This window comes from Gadus macrocephalus, chromosome 1 (assembly GCF_031168955.1).
Source record: "Gadus macrocephalus chromosome 1, ASM3116895v1".
Lineage (NCBI taxonomy): Eukaryota > Metazoa > Chordata > Actinopteri > Gadiformes > Gadidae > Gadus > Gadus macrocephalus.
The window spans coordinates 9235086-9253790 of record NC_082382.1 but is presented as its reverse complement, the minus strand read 5'-3'; the positions used below and the strand labels follow the sequence as shown (position 1 = coordinate 9253790).

Sequence of the window (18705 nt, the reverse complement as noted above, 5' to 3'; positions counted from 1 at the left end):
TGCCATAAAGATCGATCTCCAGCACTTCCCCGATGCATTTCATCACACTGCACCATTTTGAGAAGAGACACATTTCATTCATACTTAAATTTGAAATGATTGCTGCCGAGGCAAACCCAATATAGTAGCGTACGCACCAGCGTAGAATAAAATGACCGTTGTGCCCCAGCATATACAAAGTCTGACCCATCAATCTGAACACACAGCGGGCCAATAAAGGTGTCACATCCTGCCTTACAGAGTGGCTGGGAGAGGGCTGTGTTCAAATCACGGTGTGGGTCCCAGTTGAAGTCATTCTCTGAACCCCATATCATGTATAAACATTAATAAAACACACGCCTTCTCCATCTTTTCCCCAGCTGGGGGGGGGGGGGGGGGGTGATGAGGTGATGTGTGGTTAGGAGAGACTGAGTGGCACATTGCTCTCCATCTCTCCCTCGGCTGAGCGCAGCTCACAGAGGTTATGTCGTGAGGTGGGACACTTTGTAGGAGCTGATCGAACCCAATCTCTCTCTCTTTCTCTCTCTCTCTCTCTCTCTCTCTCTCTCTCTCTCTCTCTCTCTCTCTCTCTCTCTCTCTCTCTCTCTCTCTCTATATCTCTCTGGCCGGCGGGTGTGACTCTTGTCTTGGATACCGTACCTCCAGCTCTCGTAGGACGGGGTGGTCCTCTATCCCAGGGAAAAGCACCCTCATGGCGTAGGTGCGGTAGTCGAGGTGGGGGATGCCGGCTCGGTCCAGGTCGCTGGTCAACTCGTTGATGTCCGTCTGAAGCTCCGCAAAGGCTGAGTGATAGAGAGAGAGAGAGAGAGATGGTTACGGTATAGATATAGACGGAAATAAAGAAAGAGAAGAAAGGAGGAGGATAAAGAATAGTATTAGAAAGAAAGAAAGAAAGAAAGAAAGAAAGAAAGAAAGAAAGAAAGAAAGAAAGAAAGAAAGAAAGAAAGAAGGAAAGAGAGAAGGAGAGAAAGAAGAGAAAGAATAAGTAGCACATTTTTATCTAGAGACCTCAGGAGGAAAATGAAATCCTTCCTCAATCCCTGGAGACTGAACTGGGTGAATCCGTCTTATCTCTGTGATGTTTACCGTCTCATCAAGAAGCTGACAGTTGAAGCCTAAGATAGTCTCTCCACATCAGAAAACTCAATATCTCATAGCTCCTACTTCATAAAAAGAAACACACAAGACGCCGCCCCACAAACACACGCACACGCACACACACGCACACACACACACACACACACACACACACACACACACACACACACACACACACACACACACACACACACACACACACACACACGTACACACACACACACACACACAGACACACACACACACACACACACACACACACACACGTACACACACACACACACACACAGACACAAAACACAAACAAAACACATACACACACACACACGCCACCCTTCTGACTCTCATTTCTTTTTAATCATTTTTATCTGCTGGCCAGTAAATTGGCCAGTAAAGCCGTGCCCTGCAGTGTGTATGTGGTCTCAGTGTGTGAGCGCAGGTGAGCGCTGGTTAATTGGCTCCATCCTGACTGAGTCCTCCCGGCCCGTCAGGCTCTGCTGCTGTGATGCGTCAGCCTCTGGGTGGGGCTCCTTGACAGCAGCCTATCACAGGAGCCGCAGCAGAATCACCCCCCTACCAGCTTAGGTACCAATCAACCCCTTGCATCCTGGTCCCCTCACTCAGAGAGGGAGACATGTCTGGTTGTCATGTCTGAGACGTGCCCATACACACACATCGTACACACACACACACACAAACACACATACACGCACACACTGACACATAAACATTGGGCGTGCACCCATGCATGCCTATACACATGGACACACCTGCACACAAACACACACACTGAAGCACAGGGAATACAGGTAACCTCTCCAAATCCATTGGTAGTGGCAGTGTGCTCCTCGCGCTCTGATGGTTAAAACATGAGCCCCCCGTCCCTAGGTGCACGTGTCTGGGGGCCTAGTCTGGTCCCGGGTATTTGCCTAGCGATCTGTCTGTCAATTTCACCAATCTGGGGGATTATGTGCAGGAGATAATTGGTGCTACGGTGTTTTTTTCTATTCGTTTTCTTTTCTATTTGTATTGGAGCCGATCCTGTGGGAGTCGATTGAGGCTGACGTTGTAAAACTCACCTGTTCAAACTCGCACACAACGTCTAACTGATCACTGTTTTGATTGTTTGTTTGTTTTGTTTTGTCTTGTTTTTTCCGCAATGTTTTTTTTTTTTTAAACGATTTATGATGACCATATGCTCTGTAAGGTGACCTTGGGTGTCTTGAAAGGCGCCTCTAAATGAAATGTATTATTATTATTATTATTAAAAGGTTCAGCACTGCAAGCTGCTTCCACAAGGTCACTACAGCCATAACCACACGGCACGCTCCACTCACTGTTTCATACACCACCTCACCGTCCAGCTACATCCACTGCTGTAGTGTGCTGCAGGTGGAGGTCCTTCTAAATCCACTACTGTGGTCTACTGTAGGTGGAGGTCCTCCTCCATCCACTAGTGTGGTGTACTGCAGGTGGAGGTCAGGTCAGAGGTCAGGTCAGTGTGCTGTGTACTGCCGTTGGCCTCACACTGTGCCGCAGGTCAAAGGTCAAATGGAATTATTTCAAACTCCTCTGGTGTCTGCTGTTAAAAACCCTGGCCCAACGGGGAACGTGTGTTGTTCGTTTGTTGTGTTTGTGTTAGCGAGAAGTTAACATGTGTGGGTCATCTGGTGCTGGGGGGCCACGGGGGGTCTGTCGGCCAGAGAGGTTGGAAGTTGGAAATGATTATCATTCTCCTAGAATTACAGCTCGATTCTTTTCTTTATAATGTAACGTTCAGAACGGAAAACTAACTTGCATGTGAAATTATAGTAAGTGACAGCTGGAGTGGATGGGGTGTACAATCTCAACATGGAGAGAGTGTCAAGCCTTGGCCCCCCATAAGGTGGGAAACCCCCCCCTGCTAACAGGAGAGAAAGGCTGCTGCTTTATAATGTCCTCAGATTATTAAATTACATTCAAGGGACCGTGGACAATAGAGAACCAATTGGCCTTGGAAAGAATATACATAATATACATAAACACACAAACCAACACACACACACACCAAATCCTGTGTAAAGTATGGAAACACATCTTTCTGATCAAAAGAAAAGCACATTTTCAGAGTAAAGTACCACCCGGTTCCTTAAGGACTGTCACGATGGAAGCAGAACAAACAAACGCTCAACCTCGGCGGCAGCCATCTTGGTTGTGCACAAAATACCTCATGGGCACTTCTCTGCACTGTCATCAAATTAAACCTGCTATCTGTCTGAACAGGAGGGGGCCAAACCCCAGCAAACAAAACATGATCTTGCAGATTCCTCTGGTTCCCATGCTAGCCTCTGGATCATCTGACACAAACATGGTCGCCTTCCTGCCTCACCTTCTTTGCACTCCAGGGCCACACGGGACTCCAGGTTGTCCATCTGCATCTGCAGCTCTTCAGCGTCAGGTCGTTCTAGCGGGACTTGCGCTTGTAGGCGATGAGCACGAGGATGACGATGATGAGGAGGAGGCCCCCGCCCGCCGCGATGCTGACGATGGCCGGCAGCGTGAGCAGGCTGTCGGACAGGATGTTGACCGCGCCCGGCGACACATGCAGACCGCCCACCTGGACCTGGGCGGGAGACGAGCCGGAGGGGTCGAAAGGTCAACCATCAGACATTCATGGATGTTTATTTTAGCATGCATAAGGCAGGATATGAGATGACCTGGAGGATGTATCTTATGCTTCAATGTCCTCCAAAAGTCAAGATAAACATTCAGGAGGTGAATCTATTCGACACAGAATATGGCGTCTGGGAAAAAGCACAGTAAAAACACACATTATCCAGGACTGGACCTAAATGGACGCGCAGGAGGTCAAACACATGCGGCTTCCTCCAGGCGGGCTCTGGGTTCACGGGTCTGGGCTGTGCACTCACTAAGAGAGCAGCTGAGCGGAAATAATTGCGCGATATTGCGGTATAACCTTTCAACGGCCAGAGAAGGGAGCGAGCTGCTCCCTGTCTGACCCTTGACCTCTCTCCTCCAGGCGCTGCCGCTCCCTGTCTGACCCCTCCACGAGGAGCCAGCAGCTCCACGCATACAGTATATGCAATATATGCACTGTATATAGTATATACTATAGATATACTGGATATACAGTCTACACATGCACACAGGAATATACCTATGTGAGTTTATTTGTGCCTTAGTAGCTACAATAGTATTTATTACTCATAATGTGTAATTGACGTCATTTTATGTGGATCCATTTTACCTACCTGAATAGTGACTACAGGTGGCTAATAGCAATTTGCTTCAACCTGGTAGATGTCATCTATCCTTGTTTTACATAGGGTTAATGTTCTTTGTATATTGGCCCAGTTTAAGAGAAAGAGAGAGATGAGGAGGGCAAGGAATGAAGCCGTCTACAGACATTGTTCCCCACCAAGAAGCAGTACTGACCATCACTTTGTACTGCCCCGTCAGGTTGGGGGGCTCACACAGCAGCTGGCTCTCTGACAGGGTGACGGAGCAGGGCGTGTCCCCGATCAGCACCGTGTAGTTCAGCTTCACGCCGCCCGTGGCGGGGGGCACCAGGTTCCTGCCCTGTACGCACGCAACAGGGGACACACGTGTGTACTTTAACATCGTTTCCTGGGCTCGCTCCAGGCCCATCCAGACATGCCACCGGACTGAGGGAGCCCAGTGTGGTTCAACATGGTGCTGCTGCCCTGATCCAGGACCAGTGGTTCAGCGGGGGGGAACCAGGGGGGGCCGTACCTTGAGGATGATGGGCGAGCCGGGCTTCTGCTCCAGGACCCCGGTGGAGCTGAGGGGCTCGAAGTAGGGGTTGGGGTAGTAGAGGAAGCTGGTGCTGTTGTACACCAGCAGCGCCTGCACGTTGTTGAACACGAAGCCAAACTCGTCGGCGTGCTTCACCGTGTCCGGGCCCAGGGCGTAGTCCCCCCATCAGGGAGGGGGCCAGGCAGCTCATGCAGGTGCTGTTGACCACCTTGCACACCTGTTGGAGCCGCGGCAGAGAGTTATCATCAGGATGTACTGTATCTTTTCCACAAGAGTGTAAAAGTGTGTGTGTGAGTGTGTGTGTAAGTGTGTGTGTGCGAGTGTGTGTGTTTGCGTACATGGTTCGAGGCAAAGAGAGTTGGAATATAGAGAACGATGGATGTGCTCAGGAACTTTAAAGAGAACCAAAAAAAACCATTCAAATGAAATAGAGAAGGTTCTGTGGATGGTGTTGCAGCCCACTCATCATACTGTTGACCCCCTCCCCTCCAAAAGACACAAACCAGGAAGCAGTCAACCACAACACATCAAGGGTCTCACACAGCATACACTTTTGGGTTCATTACCCCTGCGCCAAGACAAGCACCTCTCCTTATTCTGTGTGCATACACCAATGCAGAGGACGTCGGTTAATGGTGCTAGGGGCTAAGGTGCTCGGCTGGGAACACAGCATGCATAGCATCTCTTAAAAGTCCACCCTACAATCGCTACTACTCACATGGTTAATACGAAAGCTGATTCCATTGAAAAGCTCTGTGGTGTTATGGATATTGGGTGGGTGCAGTGTTGTCACTCAGGCTGCTTTTCATAGCCTCGTATTCATGTTCTGAGATAGCTGAGCTATAATGACTGGTTGTCAGAGAGAAGCCAGTGAGCAGCCTTGCACGGTTATCCACCCTGAGCCTTCCCGTGCATATGTGGATGTGTGTGTCTCTGTGTGCACATGGGATGTGTTTTTTTGTGTGCGGGTGCGGGTGGGGGGGGGGGGGGGGGGTGATTGTGTGTGTTTGTGTTCACGCACAGGCTGTTTGTGCAAGCAAGGGTTGTGTGTGTGCATGTCTGTGTGTCCGTGTGTGCATGGGTGTGTTTGTGTATGTGTGGGTGTGTGTGTGTGTGGGGGGGGGGGTGTGTATAGGAGGGAGAATCAAAATTGATGTTTACATTTCTTGGTATTCTGCTTTCTCTTTTTACAAATCTCCATCCCTTTAACTAGCAGCACAGAGCTCTCGCTGCCTCTCTCTCTCTCTCTCTCTCTCTCTCTCCCCCCCTCTCTCTCTCTCTCTCTCCCTCTCTCTCTCTCCCCCTCTCACTCTCTCCCCCCCCCCCCCCCTCTCTCTCTCTAAATATTCATCAGAGGTAAATATCATCAGAGTCTCCGAAACACCAGCTCTGCTTCACACACCCCCCCACCCCTCCATCTCCATCTCCATGGCGATGGCTGGGAAGGATCGATGCGAGGGAAACGCCCGCCTCTCTCTGAACACCTGGCAGCCACCGAAGCCCGGAGATTAGTGCGGGAGCAGACTCCCAGCCAGACGGGTGAGAGGTGTGTGATCACCGGGCACAGCGGGGGGGAGGTCTTTGTCAAACTCCACTTTGAGCGAAACTGCAGCGTGCCTCAATTGGTCTACGTGTGTTTGTGTAAGTGGGTGTTTGTGTATGCCTGTGTGATGATCGTGTGTGCGTGAGTGTAAGCATGTGGTGTGTGTGTGTGTGTGTGTGTGTGTTTGAGTTTGGTTGTGTGTGTTTGTGCTTGTGTGTGCGTGCATGAGTGTGTGTGTGTGTGTGTTTGTGTGTGCGTGCATGTGTGCAACTTGCGTTACTTTCCTTGTGTGGGCCTACAGTTTGCATTTGTCAATCATTCAGAGCATATTGAATTCAGGCCTCCTCCCGGATGGGGGACTGAATTATAGAGTTTGTGAAGTTCCAGAGCTTGACCCCTGGCTCTGTGGCTGAGGCTTGGTCAGGCCGCTTGGCTGTGGACGGGTTCAGTGAGCAGTCAGTGCTTCTGCTGAACCAGGGGCTTTTTCCATGACGGGAGAAGAAGACTCTGACAAGCCAACTGTCACAGCTACTGTACATTAACAGCTTATTGGTGAGGCTGTGTATGTGTGTGTGTGTGTTTGTGTGTGTGTGTGTGGTTACAAAGCCCCGGGCTTCTTCAGCGTTTCGTCATATGCTCCTTTAAGAATTACAACTTTGCATGCTAGCCACGCATCAAGGGATTGAACACGAGTTTTTGAAAAATTGATGCTACAAGATAGAGCTGCGCACATTTTTTTCTTTCTTTCTATAATTGGCTTCTATTGAATACAATTTTCACTGAATAGAAGATCAAAGTTAATTAAAATAACTTCATGAAGTTTAGATTGAGCTGGCCGAAAACCACATTGGAGTGCTAATGAAAAGTGTAATAAAAAAAAGACAAAAAAAATGAAATAAAACACAGATGTGTGTACAGATATACGGATTACCTGAAAGGAATCGTTCAGCGTGACTGACGCATTTTACGTGCCCTATGAGAAGACCAAAAGCAGCAATGCTTTTTTAAAGTAGCTGTCTAGCGAAACAACCAATATGTTGCTTAGCTGTGGTGTCATGGACCCAAAAACAAATCACATTGTTATCCATTCGCTTCAGTCAGCGACAATCATTTTTTTCCCCTTTCCGTCGTTTCACCATCAAGAAAGAGATGACAGAATTGATGTTCCTGTGATAAATATTGATCGAATAATTTCATATGTATAATCCTTTATTAATGAATATTGACTCCAACAATGATGTGACCATATGGTCATATGTGGTTGTCATGGTGATATGTAATAAGCTTGCCACATGTGAATCGACGATGCATGCCGAAGCTCCGACTACCAGCCGCTTCATCTATCTGATACTGTGTGCGAGTGTGCGTGCAAGTGTGTGGATATTTTGTACTCTTCTCTTGAACACAAACAAGGTTAAAGCTATTCACGTTCCAAGGTCTGTCAACGCACATCCCAGTGATGCATCTGCACAATATGGCTTCACCTAAATATTTATAGTTGTTATACTAGCTTAAGATAAAGCTTTCCATTGCTCTTGCTCTGCCTCACAGCAGCAGACTGCTGCAGAAGCAGGACACACTCAAGGCGTTCAATTGTGCAGAAGCCAAAACAACCGTGTTGTACAGCCCTGGGTTCTGGTCCCAGCTTATCCCGTGCAGAAGAGGGGACTTCAGTGCCCGAGCCTGTGGTCTGACGTAACACACAACAATGGGTCAACTCACTGGAAGGTCGGCTGGGAATCAGATTGCACAAGGGCCTTGTGTTGATAGAGTGACCGTCGGCTATAGCACAGATAGAGGAAAGAATTGGAACGGTGGCCTCTCCTGCCTCATGTCTTCTGTTCAGATAGAACCGGGGGGCCAGGGACAGGGCAGCAACACGCAAGGAACCTACTGGTGAAATTCATTCCTTAGATATGTCTGTGTTGCTGCAGCCGATTCTGGCCATGGAAATATCTCTACTGGCCATGAGAGTGGAGAAAGGAAGATGATGGGAGTGAGAGAGAGAGAGTGATAGTGAGAGTCAGGGAGAGAGAGAGAGAGAGAGAGAGAGAGAGAGAGAGAGAGAGAGAGAGAGAGAGAGAGAGAGAGAGAGAGAGAGAGAGAGAGAGAGAGAGAGAAGAAGTGAGGGAGGGAGATAGAGAATGAGAAAGTGAGCAATAGTGTGATAACTCTAGCTCTTCGGACATCGGGACAGACAGGTTGGCCGGTGCGTGGGCGATCTAATCGAGGTTACCCAGTCGAAGGTCACTGAGGGGCTAATATACAGCTAGCTAGCCAACGTCCGCAGCTTCTGCTCTGACTCACTGCTACACCGCGTCTTAGCCGACTTCCTGCAGGCCTGCTGGTCACACCAACTGCTACGGAGAATTTGCACTTGGCTCGGACGCTGAGGTTTGGAAATGTGTGCGGAGCAGAATGTATATGACTACGTAATGGACAACTCTGGACAATTTTTGCACGGCTTCCCTAAGTGCTTCTTCGAGTATGAACGTGCCCGGAGATGGATGAGTCGATACAGAGGGTGATGGAGCAGTACACATGGAGAAGGGGCATGTGAGTGATATGCAGAGACAACAGTTCCTCCAACAGAGTTCCTCCACGCTCCACCAGCTGAGATGGAAGTAGACAAGGCAACACTACCCCTAAGGATAACAATGTGCGTTGTTCAGGGGTCTTTCGAGGTGAGACAATGAGGGAAGCTGGCCTGCTTTGACCTTGAGACACTCATACTGGGGCGAGTTATGTCGGAGATTTTCATTTGCTAAGTAGATGGAAAATAAAAAACATGCATTGAAAAATGAAAACGAATATGGATGGACAAATATATGCCTGCAGGGTTGGGCAGCTCTCGGACTCTCTGATGCTCCCAGCCGAAACTTCAAAGCAACTACATACACATGCACGCACACACATACACACACACAGAACACTTAATGGTGGAACGCATAGCATTCAAAGTCGTGACGGAACAGGGAGGGGGGGAAGAATGCACTTTAGCCGCAAAAAAATAGACCACCTTTTAGCTTTAATGGGGGCGATGATTAACCATTCAATTGTGCATTTAGCAGGGTACAGAGTGTTTCCTGAAGAAGATTGTCTCTTAGTCACACTTGTTTCCTTTTTGGAATCCATTGCAGGTGACTCAAGGGTGGAGAGGAGGAGAGGAGAGGAGAGGCAATTTGGTTTTGGTGGGAGGCAGGTGATCGGTTGAAAGGCTCTTTGACAGGAAACGAGTCCTGATGTTACAGGCTTCTCCCCCTGTTCCACTGAGGCTCCTCCCCTGTTGCACTGTATTCACTGTGAACAGAGTGTGGCTCCTCCCCGTTCCACTGAGGCTCCTCCCCTGTTGCACTGTATTCACTGTGAACAGAGTGAGGCTCCTCCCCGTTCCACTGAGGCTCCTCCCTGTTGCACTGTATTCACTGTGAACCGAGTGAGGCTCCTCCCACTATTTTATTGTATGCACTGGAGAGTGGTAATACCAATAAATGTGCTCATTCATCTGTCAACATAATCTATTTTCTGTTTGAGGAGGTCAACCTGTGGGTGCAGGAGGTCCTTTTTTATGTTTGGCAGTAGGTGGGTGGGTTGGTGGGTGGGACCAGCTGGTAAGAAGATGAACATCTTAGTTTAAAAAGCGAGATTGCATAGCACTCACATACACACTCACACACACAAACACACACAGCTTAGTCAAAGGCTCTTTTCTGAAATGTGTGAAACCTCTGCCCTCCACGCTCCCCACCTCCCTCTCTAGAACATGCAACGCTACGGCGGTGACTTTGTCGCGGTAATTGCCGCGGTATATCGCATTGCACCGGGGTCTTTCAGGAGAAGCCAGCCCTCTAATGGAGGAGTATCAGCACCGAGCCATCAGGCTGGCACTGCACACACTCCAACATGGTGGGATGAGATGGAGGGAGCTATTTACATTCAACGGCACCGAACTGAGCAACACGGGGGAAGAAGAAATAGAGGTGCTTAGCCTGTGCTCCATTTAACAGAATACCACTGGGAGAATGAGTGGGGGGGGGGGGGGGACAACCTTTAACCAGGAGCTGTGGAACAAGAAACTTCTGTGTACACTCAGTGTGTGTGGACCCATATCGATAAAAATAATTACGATAACAAACAATTTCTTTCTTTCTGTTTTTCTTTCTTTCTGTTTGTCTTTCTCTCTTTCTTTCTTCCTCAACTTGCCCCCCCCCCCCCCCTTCTCCCCCACCCCTCCTCCAAGGCAAAGGCAAGAAATCCCATATCCTTAATTAAAAACCCGGACCCCTAAGGAGAGGAGCACAAATGCAATTTGTACGATCCCCTCCCCCCCCCCCCCCCCCCCCCCCATGGCCTTGGGCTCTGATTATGCACGGGGGCCCCGTTATGCTGACCAAAGAATTCTTACAGCAGTTAATCTTCCATTGAAACCCATTAAAGCCCCCTGCCCCTACAACCCTGCACACCTCCACACAGCCCCACTCTCTCAAGCACCCCCACCCCACCCGCCTTACCCACCCAGCCTCCACATCTGCCACTGCTACGCCCACACGCTCTCACTGGCTGGTTGTGGAGCTAGAACCACTGTGTGTGTGTGTGTGTGTGTGTGTGTGTGTGTGTGTGTGTGTGTGGGGGGGGGACTAACTGATGGCGGCGGACCGTTATATTACACTATACAGCATCATATTGCACTATGTTACACTGCTTTACTGCAGTCTCTGCTCCGACCGTAGACCGGGTGGACAGTTCCAAGCACGCAGATCTTAGTGTGTCAGTGTCTATATCTGCCTTTTAGTGTGAGTGGGTGCGTGTGCGTGTGTGTGTGTGCGTGTGTGCCTGCGTGCGTGCCTGCGTGCGTGCCTGCGTGCGTGCCTGCGTGCGTGCGTGCGTGCGTGCGTGTGTGTGTGTGTGTGTGTGCGTGTGTGGAGCTAGATCCGGGGGCTAACTAGCCAGTACTCTGTAAGGCCCGAGGCGGGGAGAGAGAACTCTTAATTAAACACTTGCTGGTGGACCCGCGCCTCCCTGAGCGGCGGCTGCATTATGCAGATGCGAGCCGGAGTGTTTCAAAGGCCGGATGAGGGTTCCAGGGAGAGGCGGGAGCAGAGCGGGCCGCTGGGTGCCTTAGGGTCGGCTAGCCGCCCCCCCCCCATCATCCCCCCTGTTTCACCACCAGCTCAACATGGCTATGGCTGCTCGTGGGGCCGTGTGGAGGGAGTCAAGCTGATCCTAAGTCAGCGTACATCACCCGGCGCATTCATCAGTCGTCGCGGACCGCAGTCCTCCCCGGTGGATGTGAAGCGTTTCCTGTTTGAAACACGGCGGCAGTGGCGGAGGAGAGGCGGTGCTTACGTTGACAGACTCCCGGCCGCCGTACTTCACCCGGATGCGGGGCTCCTGGACCACGTCCAGGTTGGTCCCGGTCACCGTCAGGGGGGTGTGGCCACTGGGAGAGGAAACAGAGTCACGGGTTTCGATGAAGCACGATTGTTCGGGGACGGGGGGAGGAGAGGCTACAGGGAGGCAGTGTTGAATGACTGTGAGTTATTTCATCACGGCAAATTGTATTTGGGGGGGGGGAGAGAAAAGATGAACGGGGCTTTCACATTGTGGTCTCGAGCACATACTGACAGTCGATTGTTGCTGTGATCGTTTACAATGATGAATGCTAAATCAGCACTATTTATGGCGATGGGAGTCCCACCAGCTCATCTAGATTGATGTGTGCTTAATGACACTGCAATATACAAGGCATTCATTTACAATGACAAGAGTATGCAGTAAACATATAGAACTGAACACCTTCTCCTTGTTAAAACACCAGCACAAGGACCGCATTAAATTGTTACAGGTTTATCTGGTGGCAGCGTAGGACTGGTAAGCATGTAGCTAGTTAGCAGCTAGTCAATCTCAGCAAGGTGCAGCGAGCACAACAATAGAGCAGCAATAAATAAAACCAAATCAAATAAACATGAGGGATTCTGCCAGCTTGTTAGTTGTTGCATTGTTTGTGTGTCTATGCTGCTGGTCAGGGTTGGCCCGATGAATAAAGCCCAGCAGCAGGAGCTAGCCATGCGGGCAGAATGATCTCCATGTAGCCTGTGTCCATGTTGTTCTGTCGTAGATTCATAATGTATTACTCAAGAGCCCGGCGTGGGGGCCGAGTCTCAGATTCGGTGCAGGAGGTGCGCGGAGATGTAGAGAGCGTCACTACTTTACACTTTTCACCCGCGAGAACGAGGAAATCTACACATGTACGTCCAACGTGAACAGCCCCTGTTATGAATACCGAACCATCTGCCACCCCCCCCCCCCAGCCCACCGACCACGCCGGAGTTCTACGCCCGGCTCCGATATCCGAGGCGTCTGCTGCGGACTCACACCTCTGATGAGTTACCGCTTACCACTTCTTTCTTCTTTTTTTTTTATGCCACAGCGCATCTCCTTCGCCTGTTGCTGTGTTTTTGTTACCTTGTGTCGTGGCAGACGAACCATCTGCCAAACGCGCTCCACAGATGGACGGACGCTCCAGGGACGTTTGTTTTTCTTTAAGTCGTCAGGAATAGCTTCCTCAGCGGCCGCCCGTCTCATCGTGTACGCGCTATAGGCGCCCGTGTCACGACGGCAGGCCCGCAAGACAGCCGCGCGGCTGATTAGCGGTAATTGGAAGCAGCACGTATTGACCCCTGTCCTGCTCATTATCTCCATTCACGCTTACGCTTGAAGCAGGAAGTCCTTATCTGGAGTTGATGGAACATGATGGCGGTGGGGGGAGGGGGGGGGGGGGGGGGGGGGCTCTGTTCCCAGGAGATCAGTGGCGGCGCGGCGCCCATACCTGGCGATGCTCCACTCAGGCTCGATGCGTGCCACGGTGGGGTCCTCGATGTACTCGAAGCTCAGGCTCTCCCGGACCTGGGCGCGGTCCACGCTCACGCTGATCTGCACCGGGCCCACCCCCGCCTGGGAGGGGGCGGAGTAGCACACGATCTCCGTCATGGTGCGGCTGCCCGGGGGAGGAGGGGAGGAGGGGAGGAGGGGAGGAGGGGAGGAGGGGAACGTCAGTATTGACACCAGGACACCAAGTACGCCATATGGGAGAAGGTGATGCTAAATGCATGCAATGGCAGATGCGCACAAGTACGCATGTCAACACACACACACACACACACACACACACACACACACACACACACACACACACACACACACACGCACACATATGGGAGGAGATGGTATAAGTGCGTGTGTGACACATCTGCTTTCCGCTGTCAACTACTTCTTTGAATTTGTCCCACTTCATTAACAGCGGGGCCCCCTGCCACCCATCCCCTCCCAGTCCCTCCACTCCCTCCACCGAGAGAAACACACACACACACACACACACATACACACTCACACGCATGCACACACACACACACATACACACTCACACGCATGCACACACACACACGCGCGCACACCGGTGAAACGGCAAATCCAGTAATTAGCCCCTATCTCATTAAGGTTGGCCTGACTGCTCAACCCTCTCAACATTACAATCAGACAGTGGCAGAGAGAGCTTTAAATAGATACCTAGCAGGGAAGGAGAAGGAGAGACAGAGAGAGTCAGGGAGAGAGAGAGAGAGAGAGAGAGAGAGAGAGAAAGAGAGAGAGAAAGAGAGAGAGAGCGAGAGACACACACACACACACACACACACGCACAGAGAGACACACAGAGAGAAAGCGAGACTGGTGATTGGTGATGATGCAGAGCGACATGGTTAATAGTTTATTTTTTCAACAAGATCTTGTTGAAGCTATTATTAGAGGCCTTCGATGCAGTAGGTCATCGGAACCTTATTAAGATTTATCAGGGAGATAGAGAGAGAGAAAACACAATAGAAATAGAGAGCGATAGAGAGAGACAGATAGAAAGAATAGAGAGAGAGTGAGTTAGAGAGATAGAGATAGCTTGCCTCCGAGGGTTCACTAATGCCTAAAATGTAAGGAGCAAGGAGAGGAGATAGGGGAAACACTGGAGAAGGCAGAAATAATAGCCTGTTATACAATGGAGAAGTTCCTATTACCGACTGAGCTTGCATTTCAAAATGTTCAACTCTTTATCAATTATACATTTAACGCTCACATCACTATTATCTAAAATAAGGTGCATGCTTCGTGAGTGTGCTGTCCCAAAAATATGACAGTATACAACCGACAGCATCAACGCCATTATCGCGAACAATGGGCTGAATAGTTGGACCAATGATATCATTGGTCTGATTTAGAAGTATTACTTCAATGGTCTTGAAGTTCTCAACACATTCTCAGCAGAAACAATGGACTTTCCCACATCAACGTTTGAAGCAGATCTCAACATTTTGAAATATATAGTGGCATAGCCCGGCGGGACTGTTCCCCTCTAAATAATCCTCTATGAACAGGTTTTCAAAACTCTCATAAAGTTGAAGTGAACTCCCCCACTAGTGCTAGTGGTGGTTGTGGACGTGTTGGTCGTAGGGTCATAGGTCTGCAGCCAGAGGAGGAGTCTCACCCGTAGAACTCGCAGGTCTGGTTGCCAAACTGCACGCTGACGTTGCTGCCGGCCCCCAGGTTGTCCCCCAGGATGGTCACTTTGGTCCCGCCGGACTCTGGACCTCTGCTGGGAGTAAGGCCTGTGACCGAGGGCATCTGGACCGAGAGAGAGAGAGAGAGAGAGAGAGAGAGAGAGAGAGGGAGGCAGCGAGAGCATTAAACATTTTCCTAGGATGAGAAGAAGTGATTACATCTCTGAGGCAACGCGTAGTATTTGGATCTTAAATACCCTCTTCATTACCGCAGACCCAAAGCCAAAAGCAGCAGGCATGCCCATTGCCTGCCCGCTGGCATGCAGTAGGAGGATCAAGAGAGGATATCACCCAGAGCTCCTAAAGTCTCCCAGAGATCCTGCCTCCATTCTTTACATTGCTGAGCTTGTCTGAAGAGTTTCTTTTGGACGTGAGTGAAAATAACTAGTGTTTACAACAGCGGGCTGGCAGACAGGCCTCTGTTGGAGAGAGGGAGAGAGGGCCCAGAGACAGACGCACGGGGAAAACACAGAATACATCCGAGGAGACAGCCAGTCACGCTGGGACGTGTGGATTGGGCAGCCTCCTCCTCCTCACAACAAACGTAGAGGGACACAAGCATAACAAACACACTGACATGCTGAAATATAGAAACATAAAAGGTCAGCTAACACAATAGTTCTCTCTCTGAAACACACATGAAGTCACAGACGAGTTCACGTGTATTAACATGATAAACAACGTGCACTGATTGGGACAGAGCTCTGGCTAGTTCACATTAAGATTCTCGTCTCATCTCGTATCACGCTGGGAAACAAACAAAGTGTCTCGCAAAATTGCAGGCGTCGCAAAATAAAGTATTCAGGTTTAATTCCTCCCACCCCCCTCGCCAACCACCCAATTGTGTCAAAGTGACAAAAACTCTCCTGGCTCCCAAGGACGGCGGCTCAAGTCTCTGAACACAAACGTCTGTATTTACCGTCTGCCGCTAATCGTGCAGGGAGTGCTAATTGTGAAGGTGTGAGAGGCAGAGTGGCAGAGAATGCTGCGAGCTAGGTGGCAATAACGGTACGAAGACAGGTGTGTGCGCGTGTGTGTGTTTTTGTGTGTGTGTATGTGTGTGGTATTTCTGTGGCAGGGGAAGCGACAGAGAGAATGAGCCGCAGCGAAGAGAACAAGTGCAGGAGACATGGAGAGCTGAGGCAGCGCCTCAATTTGCACTTCTCCACGCGGTGATCTAATTGCGTGTTTTAAAACAACGTTTACAGCCATTTCCATTACGAGCTTCAAGGAAACAAAATGGTATCAGCACGTTATTTGTTTAGCATTCATATTGGGATGTGCAAACTAAGTAACACGGATCAGATGACTCAAGGCATGAAGAAAGGTGTCCTTGTGTCCTATTTTCACAACTCTGTATTAGATGAGAGACAGACTTGGAGAAAGAAGGAACTTTAAGAAGACGGGCATACCGACTCAAGTAGCAAAAATTACTAAACCCTCTCATTTTCAATAAGCTCAATTATTCGCTAGTTTTCACAAAAAAGCATAAAACTATAATTGACTCATTATACTAACCCATAAAACTGAAGCAAGAGGTTTGATTAACTTCATTAAAATGACCCTCTGTGTGAGTAGGGCATTTCTACTCTTTTAGTTTTTGGAAAACTTGAAATATCCAGCTGAATAGAGAAATATTCTAATACAGGACAGCCGACATCCATTGCCACGCAAAAATCTTTGAAAGCGGCTTACAGTAAATGCATTCAACAATGAAGATAAAACACCAAACGAGTACATTCAATTCATCAAATAACCAAACTGAGTTAAGTGCTAAAATATAACAATAGATAAGGAATTAATGCATGCGTAAGGAATATATAACTTATCATTTTATATGTCCAATACCTATTCGTTGAATATCAAACCAATACCTGTTTTGCCTAATTGTAAAGCATGTTTGCCTAATTTATTTTGTTTTTATCATATAAAAACACATGTACCTGTGATAATTGAACAAAGGAAATTTCTTGTAAGACATTTTTAAAGTGACAAAACACAGGAGGCTAATGAGGGCCATTATGAGAGGTCCCCCTACAACATTTGGTGCAGATCAGAAAAAAACTAATAACTGAGATTATTTCCAAAATAAAGGTAATTCTGAAATAAATTTGCCTCTCACGCAGTCACCATGGGGCATCAATTAGCCCGTCTGTTGCCATGGCAACTAATGAAGATCATTATATGGCCGCAGCATGTCAGATATTTAAAATGCTTTTAATGAATTGCACACAGAAAATAATCAAGTAAAATATAATAAGCTTGAGGTCGGGTGAGTGAGCCCCCTTAAACCCCCCATGCAACGCATATTCTGATCTCTGGAATATCCCCAGTGGCATTTAGATTCAGAGTTCATCATCGTACCACGAAAGAGTAGAGTTGAGAAGAGCGGGTCTTCAGCTCTGGCCGGCACTCCCCCACACACAACTGGATGGGTCCGGGCCGGCTCTCTGGCGGGGCGGGGTCCATCTCACACACGATCCTGCACCGCGACACAAGCGACAAAGAAGGAATGCAATCAGCCGCCAACACCTGAGGTACCCTGATAAAGTCCCTTCCCTTAATTCAATGGCCTTGCGACCACATCAGCAGTTTTTAAAGTTTACGACCGCAAGGGGAAATTGCATTTTACTTTATCACGTACAAAAGATTTTCCGGTTTTGTTAACTGTTTTATAAACTACATCTCTACTCTTTCATATTACTTTGATTGCATTACAGGGCGAGTCAACATCGATAAAGATATTGACACTCCCCTGAGCTGTCTTAGTCTGCAGCAATACACCCAACACTTGTTTGTCCTCCTCTTCCTCCTCCCACTCCTCCCCTCACTGCCAACTGGCCGCCTCTATCCTCCCCTTGCCACAGAGCACTAAAGTAAACATGGACCAATCAGAGACCAGGAAGGGAGAGGTCGAGGGACACCTGGAGACCATGTGGGAGAGAGAGACAGAGATATAGGGGCAGAGAGACAGAGAGATAGGGGCAGAGAGACAGAGATATAGGGCAGAGAGACAGAGAGATATAGGGGCAGAGAGACAGAGAGATATAGGGGCAGAGAGACAGAGATATAGGGGCAGAGAGACAGGGATATAGGGGCAGAGAGACAGAGATATAGGGGCAGAGAGACAGAGATATAGGGGCAGAGAGACAGAGATATAGGGGCAGAGAGACAGAGAGATATAGGGGCAGAGAGACAGAGAGATATAGGGGCAGAGAGACAGAGAGATATAGGGGCAGAGAGACAGAGATATAGGGGCAGAGAGACAGAGATATAGGGGCAGAGAGACAGAGATATAGGGGCAGAGAGACAGGGATATAGGGGCAGAGAGACAGAGATATAGGGGCAGAGAGACAGAGATATAGGGGCAGAGAGATAGAGAGCTGGCGTGGATCCACCAGGCGGAGGAGGGCGCTGCGCTGCTGGAGCAGGTGGAGGAGAGAGGGACTGTCTGATGGGGCTTGTAGTCCTGGTGCTTTGTTCCGCTCCTTAACCTTAAGCTAGGCTACTGCAGAGTCCTCCAGGACAGCTCGCTGTTACTGTCAACCCCAAGGGCTCATTTAAATCAGCATGATGCTGGAGTTAATCACATAGAATGTTCCCTTTTGGCATCCCAAACCCTGTAACACACACCCCCCCCTAGAACAAACCCTGACAACTGTGTGTCGCAGAAAACATGATTCCCTC

General features: G+C 49.2%; 1 protein-coding gene across 1 annotated transcript in view; it reads right to left on the bottom strand.

Annotated features, from left to right (window-relative positions):
- Positions 1 to 359: 359 nt before the first annotated feature.
- plxna2 (plexin A2) overlaps positions 360 to 18705 on the bottom strand; it is a 58910-nt gene continuing 40564 nt past the window's right edge. The window contains 10 exon segments of the mRNA XM_060055319.1: positions 360 to 782; positions 3467 to 3523; positions 3526 to 3700; positions 4534 to 4677; positions 4852 to 5022; positions 5024 to 5092; positions 11765 to 11858; positions 13248 to 13415; positions 14946 to 15082; positions 17383 to 17500. Of these exon segments, the coding sequence (XP_059911302.1) occupies positions 592 to 782; positions 3467 to 3523; positions 3526 to 3700; positions 4534 to 4677; positions 4852 to 5022; positions 5024 to 5092; positions 11765 to 11858; positions 13248 to 13415; positions 14946 to 15082; positions 17383 to 17500 (1324 nt within the window). The 3' untranslated portion in view covers positions 360 to 591.